Source organism: Mugil cephalus, chromosome 17 (genome assembly GCF_022458985.1).
Source record: "Mugil cephalus isolate CIBA_MC_2020 chromosome 17, CIBA_Mcephalus_1.1, whole genome shotgun sequence".
Classification (NCBI taxonomy): Eukaryota; Metazoa; Chordata; class Actinopteri; order Mugiliformes; family Mugilidae; genus Mugil; species Mugil cephalus.
Window position 1 is genome coordinate 6036740 of NC_061786.1, and position 19747 is coordinate 6056486.

Below are 19747 nucleotides of genomic sequence, written 5' to 3' on the forward strand. Positions count from 1 at the left end.
CAGCCATCTTGGTAATGCCCCAGGCAGATGTTTTGGGCTAACAGGACAAGGCCACAATCTAAATCATCGGTTAGGAAACTTTTTTTTTCTCACTGAGACTCCCTTAAGCTTGGTTTATGCTGCTGCAGTAGATCTCCATAGAACTAATGTGGGTGGCTAATGCTGTTTTTGTTGTGTGTCTGCATTGTTCTGTAATTGCACGCTAGTCCGTGGCTAATTAGCTGTGTTGTTTTTTTTTCTGTGTACTTGGAACAATGGTGACTAGAACTGAGCAGATCGTGTTAGAATTGGAGCTATTATATGTTGAACAGATACTTTTACGGAAGTTATTGCATTTCAGAACAGAGAGAAGATTTTGTAGGATATTACGCGTGTGACTACACATAATAGGAACATTTCTGAGAAAAAATGGATTTGGTGACAATGACCATTGCGGTTTGCTTCGTTGTGACATGTAGCTACACCGTTCAAAGTTCTTCTGAAAGTGCTCCTGCGCACTCTGGAAGCCAGACCTAACACACTTCCTCACACACAAATTGGTGGTGGAAAATTGGTCTGGGGTTACTGCGTTGGGAGCAGATTATGCTCTTAGGTGGGCTTTATGCAGTAATGGACAGAAGAGTAACAGTGACATTGTCCTCCATGTCATCTAAGCGCCGTGGATTTGGCTTTGTTCACAGCAAAATGGTTCTGCTTGCTTTTTTCTTCTTCTCTGTATTGATTAAACACACCCTATAATGAAATTCAAATGGCATGTTAGCTCCTGCTTACAAAGGCTGAACCAGTTGTGAAACAAGCTGTGTGTGTGAAGATTCTTAGTTGTACAGGTCATGGTATTGATCTAAAACAAAGCTAAAACAAAGGCAACTGGGGTAGCTTGAGTTTAATTAAAAGTCCTTTCACCACTCACAGAAGTATTCTCCTTGGTTCTTCTTGACTTGTTCAACAGCAGAAGCCTCTTGGAGCGTTAATGAGGATGTCCAGTTACCTTTGCTCTTCATTTGTTTTAGATGCTCAACCATGTGCTTTTGACACCACCAAAACATCACTGCCTTGATATGTTTTCCAGTGTGACTAGCAGACAATTCACTAACAAGGACCACGCCTTAGTGGGAGCAAGGTAGTTTATTGGTAGACAGGATGTGAGGGAAATCGATGGAGGGATCAGAGGGGTCAAGGGAATAGATGAAAAGGGTTGAAGGGAAGGGGCGGAATTTGTAGATGGATGATGGTAGAGGAGCCCAGCAAGTGAGACTCGGGGTGAAGGCATGTCTCGGGAAGCTTTGACTCCTTGTCCCCCTCGTTCCCGTAAAGACAGATGGAAGAAGAAGAAAATACAGGGATGGAAAACTGAGACAAACGGAGAAGGAGGGGGTTAAGACAAACCTTAATACGTGAGCCCGGGAAATACAATGACATGAGCTGTGGTCTTGTTCCTGAGCTTAAGTTATAGTAACTTAATTTGGGGATGGGCAGGATATGTATCATTCAACCGCCAACTTTGCTGTAACAGAATTTTCCCATAGATTTCTATTTATTTTTCCCTTGTCCTTTCCTTGTCCTTATTTGTCTCCCTTATAGTCTTGAATGATTCACTTTCTTCTCTGGTGATGCCCAGACTCCCGGAATCATCGACCAAAACAATATAGACTGCCATACTAAACTTCACCAAGCGAGATTGGACTTTATGAGTTACTACCGGTTCCCTCTATTTCCAGTCCTTTTGCTAAGGTAAGCTGATCATCTTCCAGCTTTCATATGAGCGAATATGAGAGCAGTGTTGATGTTCTTACCAAATTCAGCAAATATTCCTTTCACGAGAACGAGAGCGAGTTCAGTTTAAAAAAGGCTACTGCATCACACTGCCCTTACTGACCCTCATCAAACTTTCAGTTCTTGTAAACATAACAGACAATATGCAGTTAGTCATTTATGGTTCAGCTTCTTAAAGTAAATAAAATGCCTTATTTATGAGGTACCTTGCTGTTTTTGAATGAGGGCACTTTCCATTGTTCTCATTTCCACTGAAATCCTGAGAAGCATCTGTTGAATCTTAAAATCGAGGACCGACTTAAATCAATACGCGGGATCGATCGGAGCACCGTATAATTGCAACAGGCCCCTACTAGGACAGTACAAATGCCTCCCATGTGCTTTGTGGCAAACATAAAGATGTTGACAACAAGAGACCTTCTAATATCAGCCGACTCTGTTTCCCCTTTTATTTTTAGAGGTAAAGAATAGATGTAAGTTAACACTTGACCTTTGCAGGGAGCACCACATCTTGGTCGGTGCGGTTTCTGCTTCACGAGGAATGCAAACTTTTGAAGTCGGCCACTGATTCCCATCTCCTTTTGGAATGATTCAAAGTGTGAAGACGGTCGAGTAAAACCCTGGGCCTTATGTGGGGCTATTTTGGTGTTGTTCGGATTTCACACAAGCTTAACTGAAGATAATCCCAACCATTACGACAGCTGCAGCGAGCTTTGCGTGGCGCCCCTGCAAAACTACAAACCAAACCATAATGCAGTTTTGAAACGAATTACCCAGAACTTGTTTGCGCAGGATACGATTACTGGAGTCGGGGGCAGGTACAAGCTAGTATAATGTGCTAAGACAAATCTCATTTTGGTGAATGAGGAAGGGGCCTGTGAATCAGTGGTGGTATACATATACCATGAAAAATGGATGAGTTCTGCCTACCGAGACTAAAATTAGACAGAAACCTAATATGGAGAGTGTCCTTCAAGTAACACATTTATAAGGAACAACAAGAGAGGGAGAGGGCAAGAAAAACCAGCCATGCTGCCAACACTTCCCAAGCTAGGTAGGGGAACGCAGCGTTCAAAGTCTGATTAGTCCTTTTATTGGAAACCTAAGCAGCTATTGAAATAAAGCAAGGCCATCTTTTCCAGCAGTCATCACTCGCCGCATGATTACCCTGTGACTGAGGAAGAATATAAAGTGGGGTAAAGACTAAAGCAAGTGTTGCATGAATATTGATACACACATGATGGTACGTCTACGTAGATGAGAGGTAGATAGCATTTGAAAAAAGAGATTTTAAGTAGAGAATTAACTTCTTACATCTAGTTCCTTAATTAATCTGGGAGGACCTTAATGGATTTTTTGGGGTTCTTTAGCTTCTGGAAAAAGTAGCAGAGGGTCAGTGGGAATAAGTATCAAAAAATTACTCACATTCTAAAGAGCAAGCGAATCAATTGAAGGTCTTTTCTATAAATGCAATTGTAGACCCTTGCTCTAACCTTGTCTAGTTGTTAATGGTTTCTTTTTTTTCTTTTTTTTTTGAAGCAGTAATTGCTCTTTGATATTTAGTCACAGGTGCTGTTTAAATATAGTAAGACCAGCAAGGCTTACACACTGTTTAATCACATGTTTGCGACCAGCAGTGATGGATTGAATGGATGGATGAATTTTACACACATATTTATCCCACCTTTGTTTGGCCACTGCATCCCAGTTGTGAATTTCATGATGTATTCGTTTCATACCCCTTTTTCGTAATAAAACAAAAACAGTAAAGATGTCGTCCATAGGGTCAACTTGAAACTTTTCTTAATTTGATGACATTTACTTCAGACTTGTGCAGCCATAAGTAAATGTCAGTAGGTCTGATGTATTAAGATTATGATTACAACTTTTACATAGAAGAGATTAAAATGTGGGACCAACATGCAAAGTAGCCATTATATTCATGATTCTAGAAGCACATCTGAAATGGGCTTATGACTAAAAAATGGCTTCATACCTCTCTGCTACAGTAGCCTGGCATGGAACAGCATGGAGCAGACTGACCAAACACTCAGCCCCTAGAGGGGGCTCTCCATGTTTTCAATGCTGAAATGACATGCCTTAGGTTCTGTGTAGAAGCAGCTACATAGGTCCTCCTACCTCAACGGTACGTCAGGCTCAGTTCTCATCAGAATATGTTAACAGACCACTGGGATTTTATTTTTTGGGTGTGTTCCAACCACTACACAGAAAAAAATAGTTCTTTTTACGTCACAAAAAAGTGGGTGGAGTCCCTCCAAGAGCGTTGTGGGACTAAAGCTGGAGGACATTTATCTTCAAAGCATCCTTCAAGTTTTAATAATAATAATAATAATAATAATGCATTGCTTTTCCATTAGAAAGTGGCTCAGAGCGCTTACAACTGAATCCATTAATCATTCGCTCACACCCTGGTGGTGTTAAACTACCTCAGTAGTCACAGCTGGCCTGGGGCAGACTGACGGAAACGTGGCTGCCAATCCGCGCCTACAGCCTTTCCAACCACCAGCGACATCACTCACTCGCAATCATCCACCAGTGGAGTTCATACTGGGAGCAAGGTGGGTTGAGTGTCTTGCCCAAGGACACAACAGACAGACTAGGGATAGAACGAAATCGAACCGGTTATTGGACGACCACTCTACGTTCTGACCTACTGCTCAAGTCTTAGAAACTGTCCCACCATAGAAATTATACAGATAAGATACTATTTGCATTATTGAGGATATCGTGGTAATTATCTGAGATTCCCCTGTCAGTCCTTGCTTTTTCTCATGTCCTGGTTCTGCTTTTAATAGATCATATTCAGCTCCAATTCAGTACAATTATTCATCATCAGTGGCCTCCATCTACGCCTACACGCAGAGCAGTCATCATCAGGACCTGCTAATGTGAAAGAAAATGCCGATTTGTTGTGAAGTGGTAGCCCAGGTGCTGCCCAATTCCATTAACCTTTTTCACTGGAGACGTTTTGACTCGTCACAGCAGGACAGCCCAGATGTATTTGCGACCGCAGCTTCACTTAATGGAAGTGGTCATCACCATTAATACACCTGTGCTCTCCCCACTGCGACAAATCAGAATGCATGCCATGAAAAGGGTCTGTGACTGCAGCGATGAGCCAAGCAGACGCACTTCTGTTTCACTGCGGCCCTCCCGGGTTAACGCGTGTGAACTTATTTTACTTTTGCAGTGGGAGCATTGCTGGTTTTACACAAGTAGTTTTTAATCAGTAGCATCCGGTGAATGTATTCATGTCACACAGTTTAAGCAAATTTGTGGCCTGTCTGTTCAAGGTTAAATTTAAGCGTGACAAACGGGAAGCTGTGTCGAACACTGCACACCCAGCTGGTCGAGGAACGCGGATGCTGCGTTACAGAGCACGCCGGCGTCGGTGCTCTTCGCTTTCGGCTGCGGAGGCGCCACGCGGCCCCTCCCTCCGTCTGTCAGACTAACTGGACTTTTGTAAATCCAGAGACTGCAGGGTGAAGCAACGTGTCCCCCCCCCCCCCCCCCCCACCCCCCCCCCACGTGCGCGCAGCATCGCGGACGCACGACGAGCCGCATGGTGGAAGACAGGATGCGCTGTTGATAGCTCAACAAGCCACCGCTTCAGAGGAAACATGGCCAGTGGTGCAGAAAGGAGCTGTTTAATTGGCTGAGTTTGAATACACAGGCTCTAATTAGCCAAGAAGAACACGGCTCAACTCCCGAGCAGCATCCTGAAAACTCCTTTGACATTTTGCACTCCGCAGGGTGGTCGGTGGACGTGCAAGAGTGCCACAATTCCCAGAATAGAAAGTGCATTTGGCTTGTTAGTATTTGCAGTGAACACACAGCGAATTATCATTAGACCGTGCTCTGGTCACACCGAAAGCAGAGAGCATTGGGGGATGTCTGCCCGCATCAGTCCACACCGCAGCTGTTTCACAGCATAACGTCCTGCAGCTCCTCCGCCCTATGTAGCTTTTGTCTAATTGTATGCACGTAAAAATCAGCTGGGAGTTTAATGTTTCGTGCGTGTCGATACTTGACTAGAATATGCTCCCCTCATGTTTCCCTAATTTGGCGTGTCAAAACAAAGTTAGTCTCCAAGTCGGCGTCACAAGATGCGAAAAGAGATCCGACGTCCTTTCAGGTCATTTATCACGCGGCTTGTGTTATTGTGATCGCACTGCGACAGTAATCGGCCGCATGTGAACTCTCTCGTGAAATAATTCCATTATTCATGCCCGCCGTTATATGTGGAAATGAGCAAAGCAACCCGGCCCGCGTTTAATATTTAAACACGGATAAACAATGGGATGGGGGAAAACGTTGTGCTTTTTACGGCTCCAGTGATCCGAAGTGACAAATGAAAACTTAAAAAGAAATAGAGGCTTTAAAGAAAAAACAAGAAAAACGAGCAAACGCTAAATGTGCGATAATGGCCCTCACGCAGGTTGTGGCGGGAGGAGAATGATAACGGCCTCTTTCAAAGGAGATTTGGGGCGTAGCAGCGACGGCCGTGTGAATGAACCCAAGGCCTCACGTTTGCGTGTCTGCGAGAAGAGGGGGGAATATTTATAGTAAAGATTATCCGACACCGCGACCACAAAAATGACCCACAACTTCTGTCATAGCGCTACCTGTGAGCGCTTATATTGCCTCAACTGTGCTACTAGCTCAAACCTGCGCTCGCAAAGCGCCAGAGGAAGACAGGTGTCAGACACTGCTTTGTGGCCCTCAGTTCTTCCATTTGGAGTAGTTTTAAAATCGCAGAGTCCAATTAAGTCCTTCTCAGCCTAAAACGTGCTAGCGCTGCTCCTGTCAGAGGCCACATATTTGGTAAGTGGTGTAATAATGAACAGGGATTTAATGGTGCTCGTCTTGACGGATCGGCCCGCAGATTAAAATCAACACGAGCGCTGAATGTTACCAAGATTTGCCGCTCGCTGGAGCTGTAATCAGTTTGTCGAGCTTTACTCAGTTAAAAATCGCGTTTCAAATCGCGGTCATCTCAAGAAAACATTTTTTTTTTCTGCTTTTCTTATCCCATCCCGTGGCTCTGATTTCTTCATGCATTTCTGCTTTATCTTCTGCTCCTCTCTTATTTCCCCTCTTCTTCTCTCGCTCAGCCTCTCAGTGACTCATGCATCTCCCCGCAGCTCCTTTTCGGGCTGTCAGATTTTCCACAGTTTTCGCTGCGACTCTTAATCCAATTCAGAACCAAATCCCAAAATGCTCAACCCCCTCGGGCCGCCCTTCTCCGTAACATTTCCCCCAAAATTCTATGGGATCGTGCATGTCTTCCCGTGGCACGGCTGGAGGAGCGCTTCTAAAAATATGACATCAGAGCGAGGAGACGGTCACTTCGGCGCTGTATGTGTGCCACCTTGGTCGGCCTGGGTCAGGTTTCAGAGCCGTGGCTCTAAATAGGCCACTCGAGCACAGTCGTATGTCAGTGATTGAGATTCATTAAGCGATTATCTGTTTAATATATTCATCAACTTTGAATTATTACAGATGGTAATAATTGTCGTCCTAACATGGTGCCCCCTAGAGGCCTCTGTTCTGGGGCCAGACTGTTATTAAAAAGAATTCTCATCGCTTTTAAACTTTTAAAGCGATTGAAACGGGATTGCAGTTCCTCGAATCACCACTTGAGGCTCTCAGTCGTCTTGCGGACTAAATTTGGTGCGTTTCTTTGGGATGGAAATTAAACTTGGGGTTTGGGATGAAAATAGATTAGAGCTCATTTAAAATACTGTGTATATTTAACTGGTGAATATACAGTTAGTCAAATATTAACTTTTCTACTTGCTCTGTTTTGGTCTCCACCAACTCCGGAGAGAAACACTTTGCCTGTCTGCCTTGTCACCGGCTAGCTAGTTAGTTAGCTTTTTCTGTCTGCTCTTTCTGGAGGTTAACTCATCAAATATTTTTGCTGAATACAGCAGCCTGCCCGTCCGACAATTTACAGGTTCACCACCCTTAAACTGTGCAAAAACCGTAGAGGATATTTATGCGTAGACTTTATGTCTGCATGCGCCCCGGTAAATCAGCATGTCAGGCTTTCAGAGTCTGATTAATAGTGGAGTGGTTGCAGGGGGGTGAAGTAAAAGCTCACATCATTAACAAGTCATATATTAGCCATTTATGTGGATTTTATGTGTTAATGAGTAGATGTTTCCGACTGAAGACATCAACAGGCTGTTAAGGAAGTACTTCTTTTCTGTTTTTACCTAAAAAGCGTTGCTGTAATGATTATTTATTTAAAACCAGTCGAATTCATTCATTACATCCGTCAGGTTTACATCAAGGCAATACATCAGAGCCGACCTGTGCATCACTGTTGCCGAAACAATGGATGTTTCGTGTCGGCAACAGTGTCTTTTATAGGTAATTAATCCACCCACACCCGAAGGGCAAAGGACACTACTTTTAGGGCACAAACGTTACACATTACGGCCAGAGGAGGCAGGTTGTGAGAGAGGAGGAGGGAAGGAAGCCGTTTATGTCGCATCGGAAAACAAATGAAATCTCTGAACAGGCGGACGGAGACATAATCTGCCATCAGTTTACAACGCAGTCTTAACAGATGTCTCCCAAGAAGGTTCAAATCACACTTCGGAGCCTCTGGCTGATAATGTGCCACCATTCAGTGGATAGAGAGAACGTCTGATCCTTCCAATCATATGTGAGTATCTGGTTGTTAACAGACCCCAGTCATGTGAGTTTCGGGTGGGTAACGCCCACGGGTGTTGCCATTTAAACTTCCCACCAGTGTTGAAGCTGCTTGAATGAGTGGGTCTTTAATGAATCTTAGAAATCCAGTTGCCTTTGTTTGAGTTTAACGCTGAACAAGCAGCTCCAACTCTACAGTAAAACAATCATCTCTCAGTATTAACACACTTTAATGGTCGAATGTTTGTACAGTAGCCATAATACGGCTTTTATAGGGATGTATCCTTCTTTAATAGTGCGTATTCCATATAAACAGAGAGGCAGTACCACAAGACAATCATTGTCTTCCCTCTCACGTGACATGAAAGCGATTTACATGGAAGGTAACTGCAGAGGTGGGTGATAATTATCTGTGAGAGCTCGTGGCTACCAGTGACCCGTTTTATCCTCCACATAGACAACGTTGTTCATTGTTAATCTAAATAGTACTGGTGCAGCTTGGTAAAGGTCACGAAAGCCGCGCTTTTAAACATCTGCAAATGCAGCGTTAGATGTGCCGCTCGGGTTTTATAACACAAACCAGTGTGTCTGAAAGCGTCTCTTAGCTTTGGAGCCGCATTTCCCTTGAACCCAATGGGATTTACTGACTTTTAAACATGATGGAAATTACTTTTTTTCCCCCCAATCTGCCTTTGTGTGCTTTCAACACCTGTCAGTGCCAGGATGTGTAAAAAGCTTTTTTTTTTCTTTTTTCTTTTTCTTTTGCTATGAAAACAGAGCCCTCATCGACACAAGTTGGTTAATCTTTGGCAAATTGTGACCAGCTGCTACGAAACACACAGAACAAAGCCACATTAGTTTCTGTAAAAATATTGACTCTTTCTTTAAACGGTGCCACAGTTAGAAGTGGTGATTAAGTGATTTTAAATTCTAGCAGCTGCTCCTTTTCCAGTTATTCTTTGATATTTAAATTGTATTACAATTTACACTGTCGACCTTTATCAGGGGCCAGCCGTTTTGGGGGGTAAGCAACATGTCTCAAAGCCAAACAAATTAAAATGCAAAGAAAGAAAGAAAGAAAGAAGGCAGCTGGAGGACAGTGGGCTCAGTAGGCCAGTTATGGATTGGGACATCAAACAGACTGCTGGTCTTTTTAGGAGAATCAAAGCCACATCGTTTCTCAACATTATGCACTCCTACAAGCCCAGAAATATTATTTTAATCCAAGGACTTCATTTAGAGTCTGCCGGGATTTATCTTTATTTCATCAGTGTCTGCGCTGTGAAATCTGGACAGATTTTGATTCATGATGTGATACACTAAATGACAGGAGGGGGCATTTCTGCTTCAAACTGCACAAAGTTGGCTTCGGTTAAAATTTGTCTTGCGACTCAAATTGCGGACGAAGCCAAATAATGAAAGTGCTTAAAACAGCACAAAACAACAGCCACCTTTTTTTTTTCTTTTTTTCCCCCCTTTTTTCTGACACGAGCTTAAAATCTCACTCTCCGAGCCAGAGCCGTGATAAGACTGCGCGCCGCCTGACGTACAACTCTCCAACACATCACCAGACCAGTTCCCTCACTGCAGCGGCAGCAGACAACTGGACTGTAATTATTAAACAGAGGCATGGAGGAAGGGAGGCTGACGGGTGAAAGGCAGACTGATAAATACACAAAGACAGAGGCAGGCTTGAGGATGGATAATAAGGTAGAGAGACACGAATAGTTACCAGAGCGCCAGATGGATGGGCAACAAGACAGGTCGACAAATAGCAAGGCAGTCAGGATGACAGCTCGGAAACACCTAAATCTGAGCTCGTCTCCAATGAAATCAATGGAGGTGAATTTCTAGGAATATATTCAATTTGTACGTTGCCTCAATGAAAGCACTAAATGAAAATTTATATTTAAAAAAAAAATCACCCTCTTTACTCAGTTTCATCCTTTTTTTCATTAATGTGATTGGCAGACTATACAGAGCGGATGAGAGTACGGGTTTGTAGTTGCTGTGGCAACGGCCTGCTCTTTGTTAAAGGCTACATTCCTGGCATCTGATGTGTCTGCGCCGCGATCGATAAAAAAAAAAAAAAAAAAAAAAAACAGCCTGCGGGGACTGATGAACGGACCGGGGATTTTGCCTTTTGGCCAGGCAGGACCGGGGAGGGAAAAGGAGTCAGGCGGGAGATGTGCGGACAGGAGGACGGCGGGGAGAGATGAGGCAGCGGTAGACAGCAGAGGGATAGAGAGAGGGGGGGAGAGATGTGGAGATGCGAGCCGTGCAGACGATGAGCCGGGCACAGGGTGGAAGAGGAGCGAGTGGAGAGAGTGCGTGCGCCGCGGCTCCTTCTGCCTCATCTCGGCTATTTTCCGAACGTCACTCACCTCACTATCAAAGTAAGGTACGTGTCTGCCTGCGCGCTCATCACCTGCTTACCTCGGCAGGGCTTTGCTCCGGGAGCACCCCGAGAAGTCAAAAAGACGCCTTTCATATCTCCAACATGTTTCTCCGCCCTTTTTACGCTTTAAATTTCCACCGCTCGCAGACGCGTGGTACGTTTTGCACACCTAATTGGCAAACATAGCCATGAGCGGAATGCAGATAGTGCTGGTAATGAGGCAATTATGGTCAGCCCCTCTGTCTACACAGCCATCTGTCAATTCAACAACCTGTGGCTGCTGGAAGGTGGTTCTCTGTCAAGGTCTGTCCAAGCCGCGGAGAGGCTCGGCTCTCGGAGACCGGAGTGTTTTACAGTTGAACTCTGCATGCGTCTCCTCATTACACTGTCGTTATCTCTTCTTCCTCTAACCCCCCCACCCCCTAACACCCCTCCTCCACCCCCCTTTCCCCCTCCCCCTTTACATCATGCAGTGACTGGAAACCTGAGACACATTTCAACGTGTTAATGAACACAGTGTGCAAAGCAAATGCAGAATAAGAAGAAATAAATTGAAAAATCATCACTGCAAATTTCACCACCCAGTCGTAAAAACACTGAGAAGCAGTGACAACGAGCTATATTCTTAATTGTATTTATTGCTTCTCGGGTAAATTTGCAGTGTAGCCGTCATGCAAACGAGAAAAGGCTGCCACGGCCGTACACTTTTCATTATCGTGAGCTATGGATATGCTCGCCATGGAGTGGCTGCGGAAATGCCAAGTAAATTAGCTTTGCCACAAATGTGCGAGCTGAATCAAACGACTTTAACGTGAGATTATATGTAATGTTTGGTCATTAAGGGGGGAAAAAGGAAAAGTAAAGCAAACATAATATGTAGAAGAAATTATCTGCCAGAACAGACTGGGAACATAAAGTAGGAGTGGGAGCAACAAGGCAACAAAGAAGAGAAAAACGCGCCTGTGTGTGTATTCAGTGCACCAGTGAGGTGACTCATTATGCTGATTACTTATTAAGGTCTCATATACATTTGTTTCCATTCATGCTGGTTGCTTTGTGTCGGCGAAATGCTGCTGTAAACTCATCGGGTTCAGCGGTGGAAGCAAACACGAGCTGTCGTTTTCTCTCCTTCTTTTGTTCGAATATTAGTTTGAACGTTTGCCACATACTCCCGCCCACCTTAGCAAGATGCGCCGTCATATATGAGGCAAAACTACCACACACACGCACATGCACATGGGTACCACACTCTAACGAGGATCGTGCCTTGCCATCGGGCGGAAACGTCTTCAATCCTCACGAAACCTCTCCAGTTAGCCCGCAACCTTTTGAGCTAACACGGTGATGAACGTTCACATTTTTCCACAGCTGATATTTCTATTTCTTGTGGTGTCTCGCCCTGCTTTGAGTTCTATTATATCTGCCTTGCCGGGAAAAGGGACAGTTCATTAAAGGAGAAAAGACTTGGCAGTTTGAGCAGCCAAGTGTTAAAGGTCGAATATGTGGGAGTGGGAGGGAGGAACAGGCGCGGACATCCTGAGTTAAGTGTATTCTAACGTGTCTCTCGTTCGTGTATTGTGTCTTGCAGGGCTCGTTCGTGATGGTGCTCTCTGTGGACAAGAAGCTGTGCCATGACAGAGGCCAACGCGGGTAAAAGAGACATGCAACACCCAGTCCCGCACCACGGCCACCTTTTCCTGGGCGGGGCCTTGCTGCTTCTGCTGGCCAGCTCGGCTTTGAGCTGCCCCGCCCGATGTGAATGCTCTGCCCAGAGCAAGTCAGTCAGTTGCCACCGTAAGCGTCTTCCCAGCATCCCCGAAGGCATCCCCATTGAGACCCGCGTCCTGGATCTCAGTAAAAACAAGCTACGCGTCATCACGCCAGACAACTTCTCCTCATTCCAGCAGCTTGAGGACCTGGATCTCAGCGACAACCTCATCACCGCGGTGGAACCTGGCTCATTTCGCTCCCAGCTTGCCCTCCGCTCGCTCAACTTCCGCAGTAACCTCCTTCAGCTGGTTCTTGCTGGCGTGTTGTCAGGCCTGACCAACCTCACCCACCTCGATCTGAGTCACAACCGACTTGTGGTTCTTCTGGATCATGCCTTCCAAGATCTGCGCCGGTTGACATCCCTGGAGGTGGGCTATAACGAACTGGTTTTCATCTCTCAGCGGGCCTTTACCGGATTACTTGGACTTCAAAGTCTGACTTTGGAACGATTCAATCTGACCGTGGTCCCTACAGATGCTCTGGCACATCTGCACAATCTGGTCGAACTGCACATGCGTTACCTGAGCATTAGTTTCCTTAAGCCTTTCTCTTTTAAGAGGTTATCTCGTCTCCGCCAGTTAGAGATTGATTTCTGGCCTTCGCTGGATACCCTGCCTCCCCTCTCACTGCACGGCCTCAACCTGACCACCTTGTTCATAACCAACACTAACCTGTCTGCCTTCCCTGGGGCGGCATTGCGCAACCTTCCCTACCTCACACATCTCAACCTATCCTACTGCCGCATTCAGCATATCCACCAGGGAGAGCTGGGTCAACTCCCACACCTGGTGGAGCTCCGCCTGCAAGGGGCGCAGCTGATTTCTATAGAGCCCTTTGCTTTTATGGGCCTCAAATCATTGCAGCTCCTGGATGTGTCACAGAACCGCTTGGACTCCCTGGAGAGGGGAGTGTTTGCCTCACCAGACAGCCTGCAGAAGCTCTGTCTGGGTGGAAACCCATTAGTGTGTGACTGTAGATTGCTTTGGCTGCTCAATAGCCACAAGCCTCCCTCTCTGCAGATTCTGGATGTCCAGCCTGAGTGCAGTGCGCCTGAGCACCTCCTGGGGAAAACTCTCCGTGACCTTAAGGAACCTCTGGTCTCCAGGTACATGACCTGCACCAAGCCACGGATTGGACCCAACACGACACAGCTGCTGATGACTGATGAGGGTCAACCTGCTCGTTTGAGTTGCTTGGCAGAGGGTGCGCCTAGGCCCTCGGTGGTCTGGATTACACCTCACAGACGCTACATCACAACAAAGAGCAGTGGCAGGGTGGAGGTCCAGCCAGATGGTACTCTGGAGATCAAGGCAGCGGAGCTGCATGACAGCGGGGTGTACTTGTGTATTGCCAGTAACCCCGCTGGCAATGCTAGTCTGTCCGCCTCTTTAGCTGTGAAGAGCCAGGGCATTGGGGATAGATCTCACTATAGCAACAGGAGCTCAAATTATCTGACAGACTCTAACAGCACATGGGGGAATGGGACAATACTGTACAACATGACAGTCCCTATTGACATAAAGACTATCATTATATCTACAGCCATGGGCTGCCTGTCCTTCCTAGGTGTGGTTGTCTTTTGTTTCCTGCTTCTGTTTGCCTGGAGTCGAGGGAAAGGACGCCATAGGAGCAACTTTGATATCGAGTATGTACCTCGTAAATCCAACGGGGCAGCAGCAGACGTGACAGAAACCAGCGGCCCACGGCGAGTCAACATGAAAATGATTTGAAAATGACGCAGAGTGACACACATGATGGCAACGTCAACAACACAGTGCACACATATCAGCCGATAAAAATGTTTTTTCTATCACACAGTGGATTTGTGACAAACGAAAGTGATGTACTATTATAGTGGGTGTCGATATGACGGTAATCTAGTGATAAAGTGGACTTGTGAATATAAAAGTGATATATGAAAACCGTGGACGTGTTTATATGAAATAATGTTCTCATACAGTACACTGAATATAAAACTATAACCAACATATCAATATGGGAGTGATAGTGTTGCACTAGGCATGTGATTCAGTGGTGATGTGATGAGTTATGATGTTGTCGACTCACCGTGACATCAAGGTGAAGGAGGGAACCGCTGGGAGTGACAGGGGACATCTTTGCGTGGCAGTAGACCTATCATCGCTGCGACATGTCAGGACTAAATTGTCTAATACCCATCTTAGCTGCAGTGTGAGAGGTGTGTGTTGTGTTCATGTGTGCGCGCGTGCGTGTATGTGTGCGTGCATCTGTGGGCGCATGTTGCATTTGTGTGTCTCTTTGTGCATGTGCACGCATTGCCTTTCTTGTCGGACAGAACAATTAAAGTGAATGATGGGGTCCAAAGCATTTTTCCAGGCCTTTGCTCTTGTTCGGTCATGACAAAACAACGGTTATGATACTGTCGAGTAAAACAGAGCATTAACTATGTTTGTATGCAAAATCCCAGTTAATATATTCAAAAGAAATGCTGCATAAATTTTCAAATAGGTCATTGCCCCCCTTGGAATGACTTAAATGAGGATTTTTATAAACTCAAGGAAATGTAGTTACAGTGTGAGGCCAAAGCTTTGTCTGTACCATAGAGCTCACTTTCCTGCAAAACAAAATGTTTTTCCTGAGAAACGGCACTGGTCAGAAGTGTTATTGCTCTGGAAAGGCTTCTAGCTGTAGAAATGGCATGTTAAACCCATTTTATAACATAATAAATCACAGGCAGATTTTCCTGCCAGACAAATCCCTTGATATGAAATAAAAGAGTCGGTGGCCAGACACAATGGCAAAGATTTACTGGCCGGTGCCCTCTTTGGGACGAGACAAAGTTGAGCTTCACAGATTTATGGGTTGAATTCCCGCTCCTGTCTCATTTTTTTTTGATCACGCCACTTCAAGCTACCGTGTCCGGATTCTTCCCTGGGGGTACCATGGGGTCCTGGGTATTTAATAGATGGCGATTTTGAAAGTTGTAGTGGAATCTTGTATTGTTTTGTTTTGTTTGTTTTTTTGGAAAATGTTTTAAATGTTTCGAGAAAAAAAAACAAAAAAACTGTAAAATGATTAAGGGCAATTCTTTGTAATGCAGGGACGTGGGTGTTAACTTGTGTGATCCTGTTGTGATAAAATGTTCAAGGTTGTATAATTGTTTTCATATGACAAATTTATGGGTATATTTTCAAAAGGAAATAAATCTTAATCATACCCCTAAAACTGGAGTTCTCACAGTATTACCTTTTTACAGACTTTACAGTAGTACTTGGGTTTATGATATCAAAATAAGACTCATTTCAGGTGGTGACAGCATGTCATATATAGCTACTTAATACTGACATTATTATTATTATTATTAAAGTGGAAATTATAATTAAACAGGTACAAAGTGATGGGAGAGTGTTTTAGCTGCATACTTTCTCAGGAACACACTGGAACACCAGTAATTTAATTTAATTGCCAGTATGATGACTTTTATATGGTATTGCGGAGCATTTTAACAGGAACATCTATCTGACGTTGGTCAGTTGATCGATTCACTTTGGTTTTGATGATTTGCAATAAAATTCCCAAATCATAAACCCTAAAGATGGTGCTCAGACTTTTATTCTAGCACCATGCTTAAGTTTTAGTTAATGGTGCCATATATCTTGCCAACAGCTGGACAGACTGTCATGAAATATGGTGTCAGTGTTCCCCTTCACGGTCAGTTGGAACGTAATGCTTTAATTTAACAGTCTGCCATTTGAATTTGTGGATTATCCTTGGATTATGATTATACAGAAGCATTCAATTTCCTTAGCCTACTTGGGTTATTGCTAATTAGCATACGGTAGCATGCTAGCGTTCCAAAGAAAAAAAAAAGCTGAACATGGAAAATTTTCTGACTGCTAAAGATAACTGTGAGTTTCAGCTTGCTGCGGTTTATAATAGATCTATTCGTTGACTGTACACGATGATGAATTCTCTGTTCCTGAAGAGCCGTTTTGAAGCTCAGCGTAGTGGCTCCGGCTGCCGCCATCTTGGCTGTGCCTGCCTTCTGGAAGCGCTGTCACGTCTCACAGTTTAACACGACGCAAATTATCAAACAAATGCACTCCAGATAAAGCATTGTGAAAGAGTAATCACAAGAAATTTACAGTTGGACTATTACTATTTGTGCATATATGATGAAATGATTATTGATATATGGAAGTTAAACAGTTTAATGGAGGTTATATGCTTCAAAATCGACATCTGCACAATTACATCCAGCAAGCCTCTCTGCTGCATGTATATTTTACCTAACCTGTGGTGGCATTTTTACTTGTAATTACTCACCCAAAGGGATTTTCTTGGTGTTCGGCTAAAAAGAGGCATAGGCCATAAGGCTTTGAACCATGTGTTCATCTACTGTGTATCAATAAAGCACCACTTTGGGTTAGTAAAATAATCACCCTTTTTGAATTCTATTTAAAGGCGATTCGTTGGCAAAAGTAATTTTGGTAGATGTTCTTTGGTCCCAGAAGAGTTAGTTTATGCATTTTGAGATAGGAACAAACAAAAGGTTACTGCAGTCTCCCTCTCCCTCATTAATAAGGACATTGTTAATTTACATTTTCCATCTGAACTATTTCATTTGAGAAGTCACCATTGCTTAAACCCCTCTGACTTCTTTCCAGTCCCGCCATCCACCTTGAGTGTCTAAGTACCCAAGTGTATGTCTTCAAGTCGGGGCTTAATTTGGAGTCATCACATTGCTAACACATTTCTGCTTTCTGCCGTTCACACTGATCAGAAAACACCAAATCTGGGCCACATGAAGAAAAAATAAAACACCAGAAGTGGGACACTTTTAGATGCAGATGCGCCGTGTCTGTAGCATAAATAGCCTGCGAGCAAGCAGAACGTGTTACATCTGGTGACTAGACACCTAGTTAAGGTCAAAAATCATGTGCGTGTACATGGTCCAGGGTCATGTCAATGTGTAGTCATCCAAGCTGAAAGTCAGATTAGCTGCCTTCAACGCTGCCCTCACGATCGGATAAAAAGAAAATGTAAATTCTGCTTCTTTTTCAGACAGTCCCTGACGCTTTAATGCTAATGGTAAAAGAATGTCAGTGTGTGTGTGTGTGTGTGTGTGGGTGGGTGTGTGTGTGGGTGAATGTGTGTGTGTGTGTGTGTGTGTGTGAAAGCTCACAGGGAATCTTAAAGTCAGGCTCATGTCTTTATGAAGACAAGATCAAAGTTGCTCCAGAGGCTTTTATTATTATTATTTCCATTGCAGTTTTCCCTTCACTGAGATATTGCGCTAAACAACGAAGGGAAAATCTAATAAATCTATTATTCTTGTCTTTGGAAGACTTCCGAACCACCGCTTTAATGATCTGAACTGATGGAAGCTAACAGTGTGGAATTTATACGGCGGTGTAAAAGACTCGGCCCAGTGAGCTGTCAAGCTACAACAAGTTATGAGCAAATTTTTACGCCTATGATTATAGAGCCATCACATATGGTAGTAAATATACAAGCACTTTCATGGAATTAAAACACTCGAGGAGTGTTTCGTGGTACTCAAGTAGAGATGTTCACACTCTGGGCTGTGAACCCCTGGCTGAATCATTTCATACGTCATAAAAGATGCTCATAAAGAATCTCTCACTGCCTTGCAGCTACGTGGAAGAGCGGGAACCAGAGTCTATGAGTCCAGGTGCAGCTTCAGGGTGAGTTTAGACTGAAAGAAACTTTGCCACGCTTGGGATTTTGATTTTCCAAGGTTAGGGTACAATATTAGACCAACGATTGAAGCAAAATGTTGTACCATGACAAGATATTTTAGCATGGAAGCTAGCCCAAGCTGTAAGGTTGGAGTCTCTCCATTGGGAACCAATTATGCTCTAGCAAAGATCAAAACATTTACACGTCATCTAAGCACCGTCGAGTTGAATTCGTTTACAATAAAATGGCTCTGATTGGTTGTTGTATTTGGTTGTCGGTACTTTTTTCCCTGTATCAGTTGAAACATGCTCCATAATAGGATTCAAATGGTGTGCTTCCAGGTTTCTGAGAATTGATTCTACCTTTTCCCCTCAAACTACTCTACGCTTTGTTGCTTATTCGGTCTTGTGAATTGGGTTGGATTGCAGTCCTAGTCTAAAAATGTACATCTATAATCTCCCATTGTGACATTTTCCAAACTGACCCTGCCTCGGCCGTGTCACCAATCACATCGCTGCTACATTTCACTGTCTGGCTCCTTCACAGTCATGCAGATCGATAAAAAATATTGGAGTTTGGTGCTGAGCCTCTCCTCAGTGCCCCGGGGCTAGCTGATGATGTGCAGACGATAATGAAAGGCCAGTCGCTAATCGAGCCGGCCTGAAGAGATGGCAGGTTCATGGCACGCAGGACCCCAAAGGGACCTCTGAGGGGAGTTGTAAAAGTGTAATGTTACAGCTTGGCAGTTTTTTGACGGTGCGGGTGTTGAACTCATGTAATATAGCTCCGTATCAGCATAGCTGAACTAATTCTCCTCGGCCCGTCCATCAGCACACGAGACTTCCTTGCGTTTACAGTGCACTGTTGCAGATGATAAAAACTACAAGTGATTAAATACTCCACTTACTGATCTGTCACTTCACACTCTACTGCAAAACTTACCTTACAGATTTTTCTGAATGACACATCTCGAGTTCAGAAGTAATAGCAGATAATAGAGTCCCAGATTTACAGCTGCGTTTGCGAGTTCTACGAGTTTCTTGATATTCTGAGAAAAATGAAAACATTCACACGGGCTTTATGTGTCTTTTGAAAGAAAAAAATACCACCTTTATCTTCAGACAACTGAGAAGTTAAGAGTAATAAAACACGACCTGGCTCAATTTAATATACTCAGGGATTTCAATGTTACCAAATCAGTGCAACACAGAAGTCTGTAGGAGGCTGAACAAAGGTTTCTATGCGTGGATGGTATTAGCCAGTACACCTACACCGACACTGGCATATGTGAAGCAAAATAATCTCACGCAAAGCAAATTTCCACATTGTACTTTTCTTTGTCAGTGTGTTAAATTGACACATTAGGTGTGTGCTAGCCAGTGGGGACTGTGTTCCATTGATTTGTTCAAGAAAACTCAATAGCAAAGATGGCAACTAACT

At 44.2% G+C, this 19747-nt stretch overlaps 1 protein-coding gene across 3 annotated transcripts in view; it reads left to right on the top strand.

The window, feature by feature from the left end:
* lingo2b (leucine rich repeat and Ig domain containing 2b) overlaps window positions 1-15829 on the top strand; it is a 42468-nt gene extending 26639 nt beyond the window's left edge. Inside the window, exons 2-3 of one of the 3 annotated variants that reach the window (XM_047611913.1) lie at window positions 1582-1731; window positions 12444-15829. In XM_047611913.1, the coding sequence (XP_047467869.1) occupies window positions 12487-14355 (1869 nt within the window). In that variant the 5' untranslated portion in view covers window positions 1582-1731; window positions 12444-12486 and the 3' untranslated portion in view covers window positions 14356-15829. Of the gene's footprint in view, window positions 1-1581; window positions 1732-9673; window positions 10859-12443 lie in introns of those variants that run through there. The other 2 variants (XM_047611912.1, XM_047611911.1) reach the window with 2 other exon arrangements.
* The last annotated feature ends 3918 nt before the right edge of the window (window positions 15830-19747 follow it).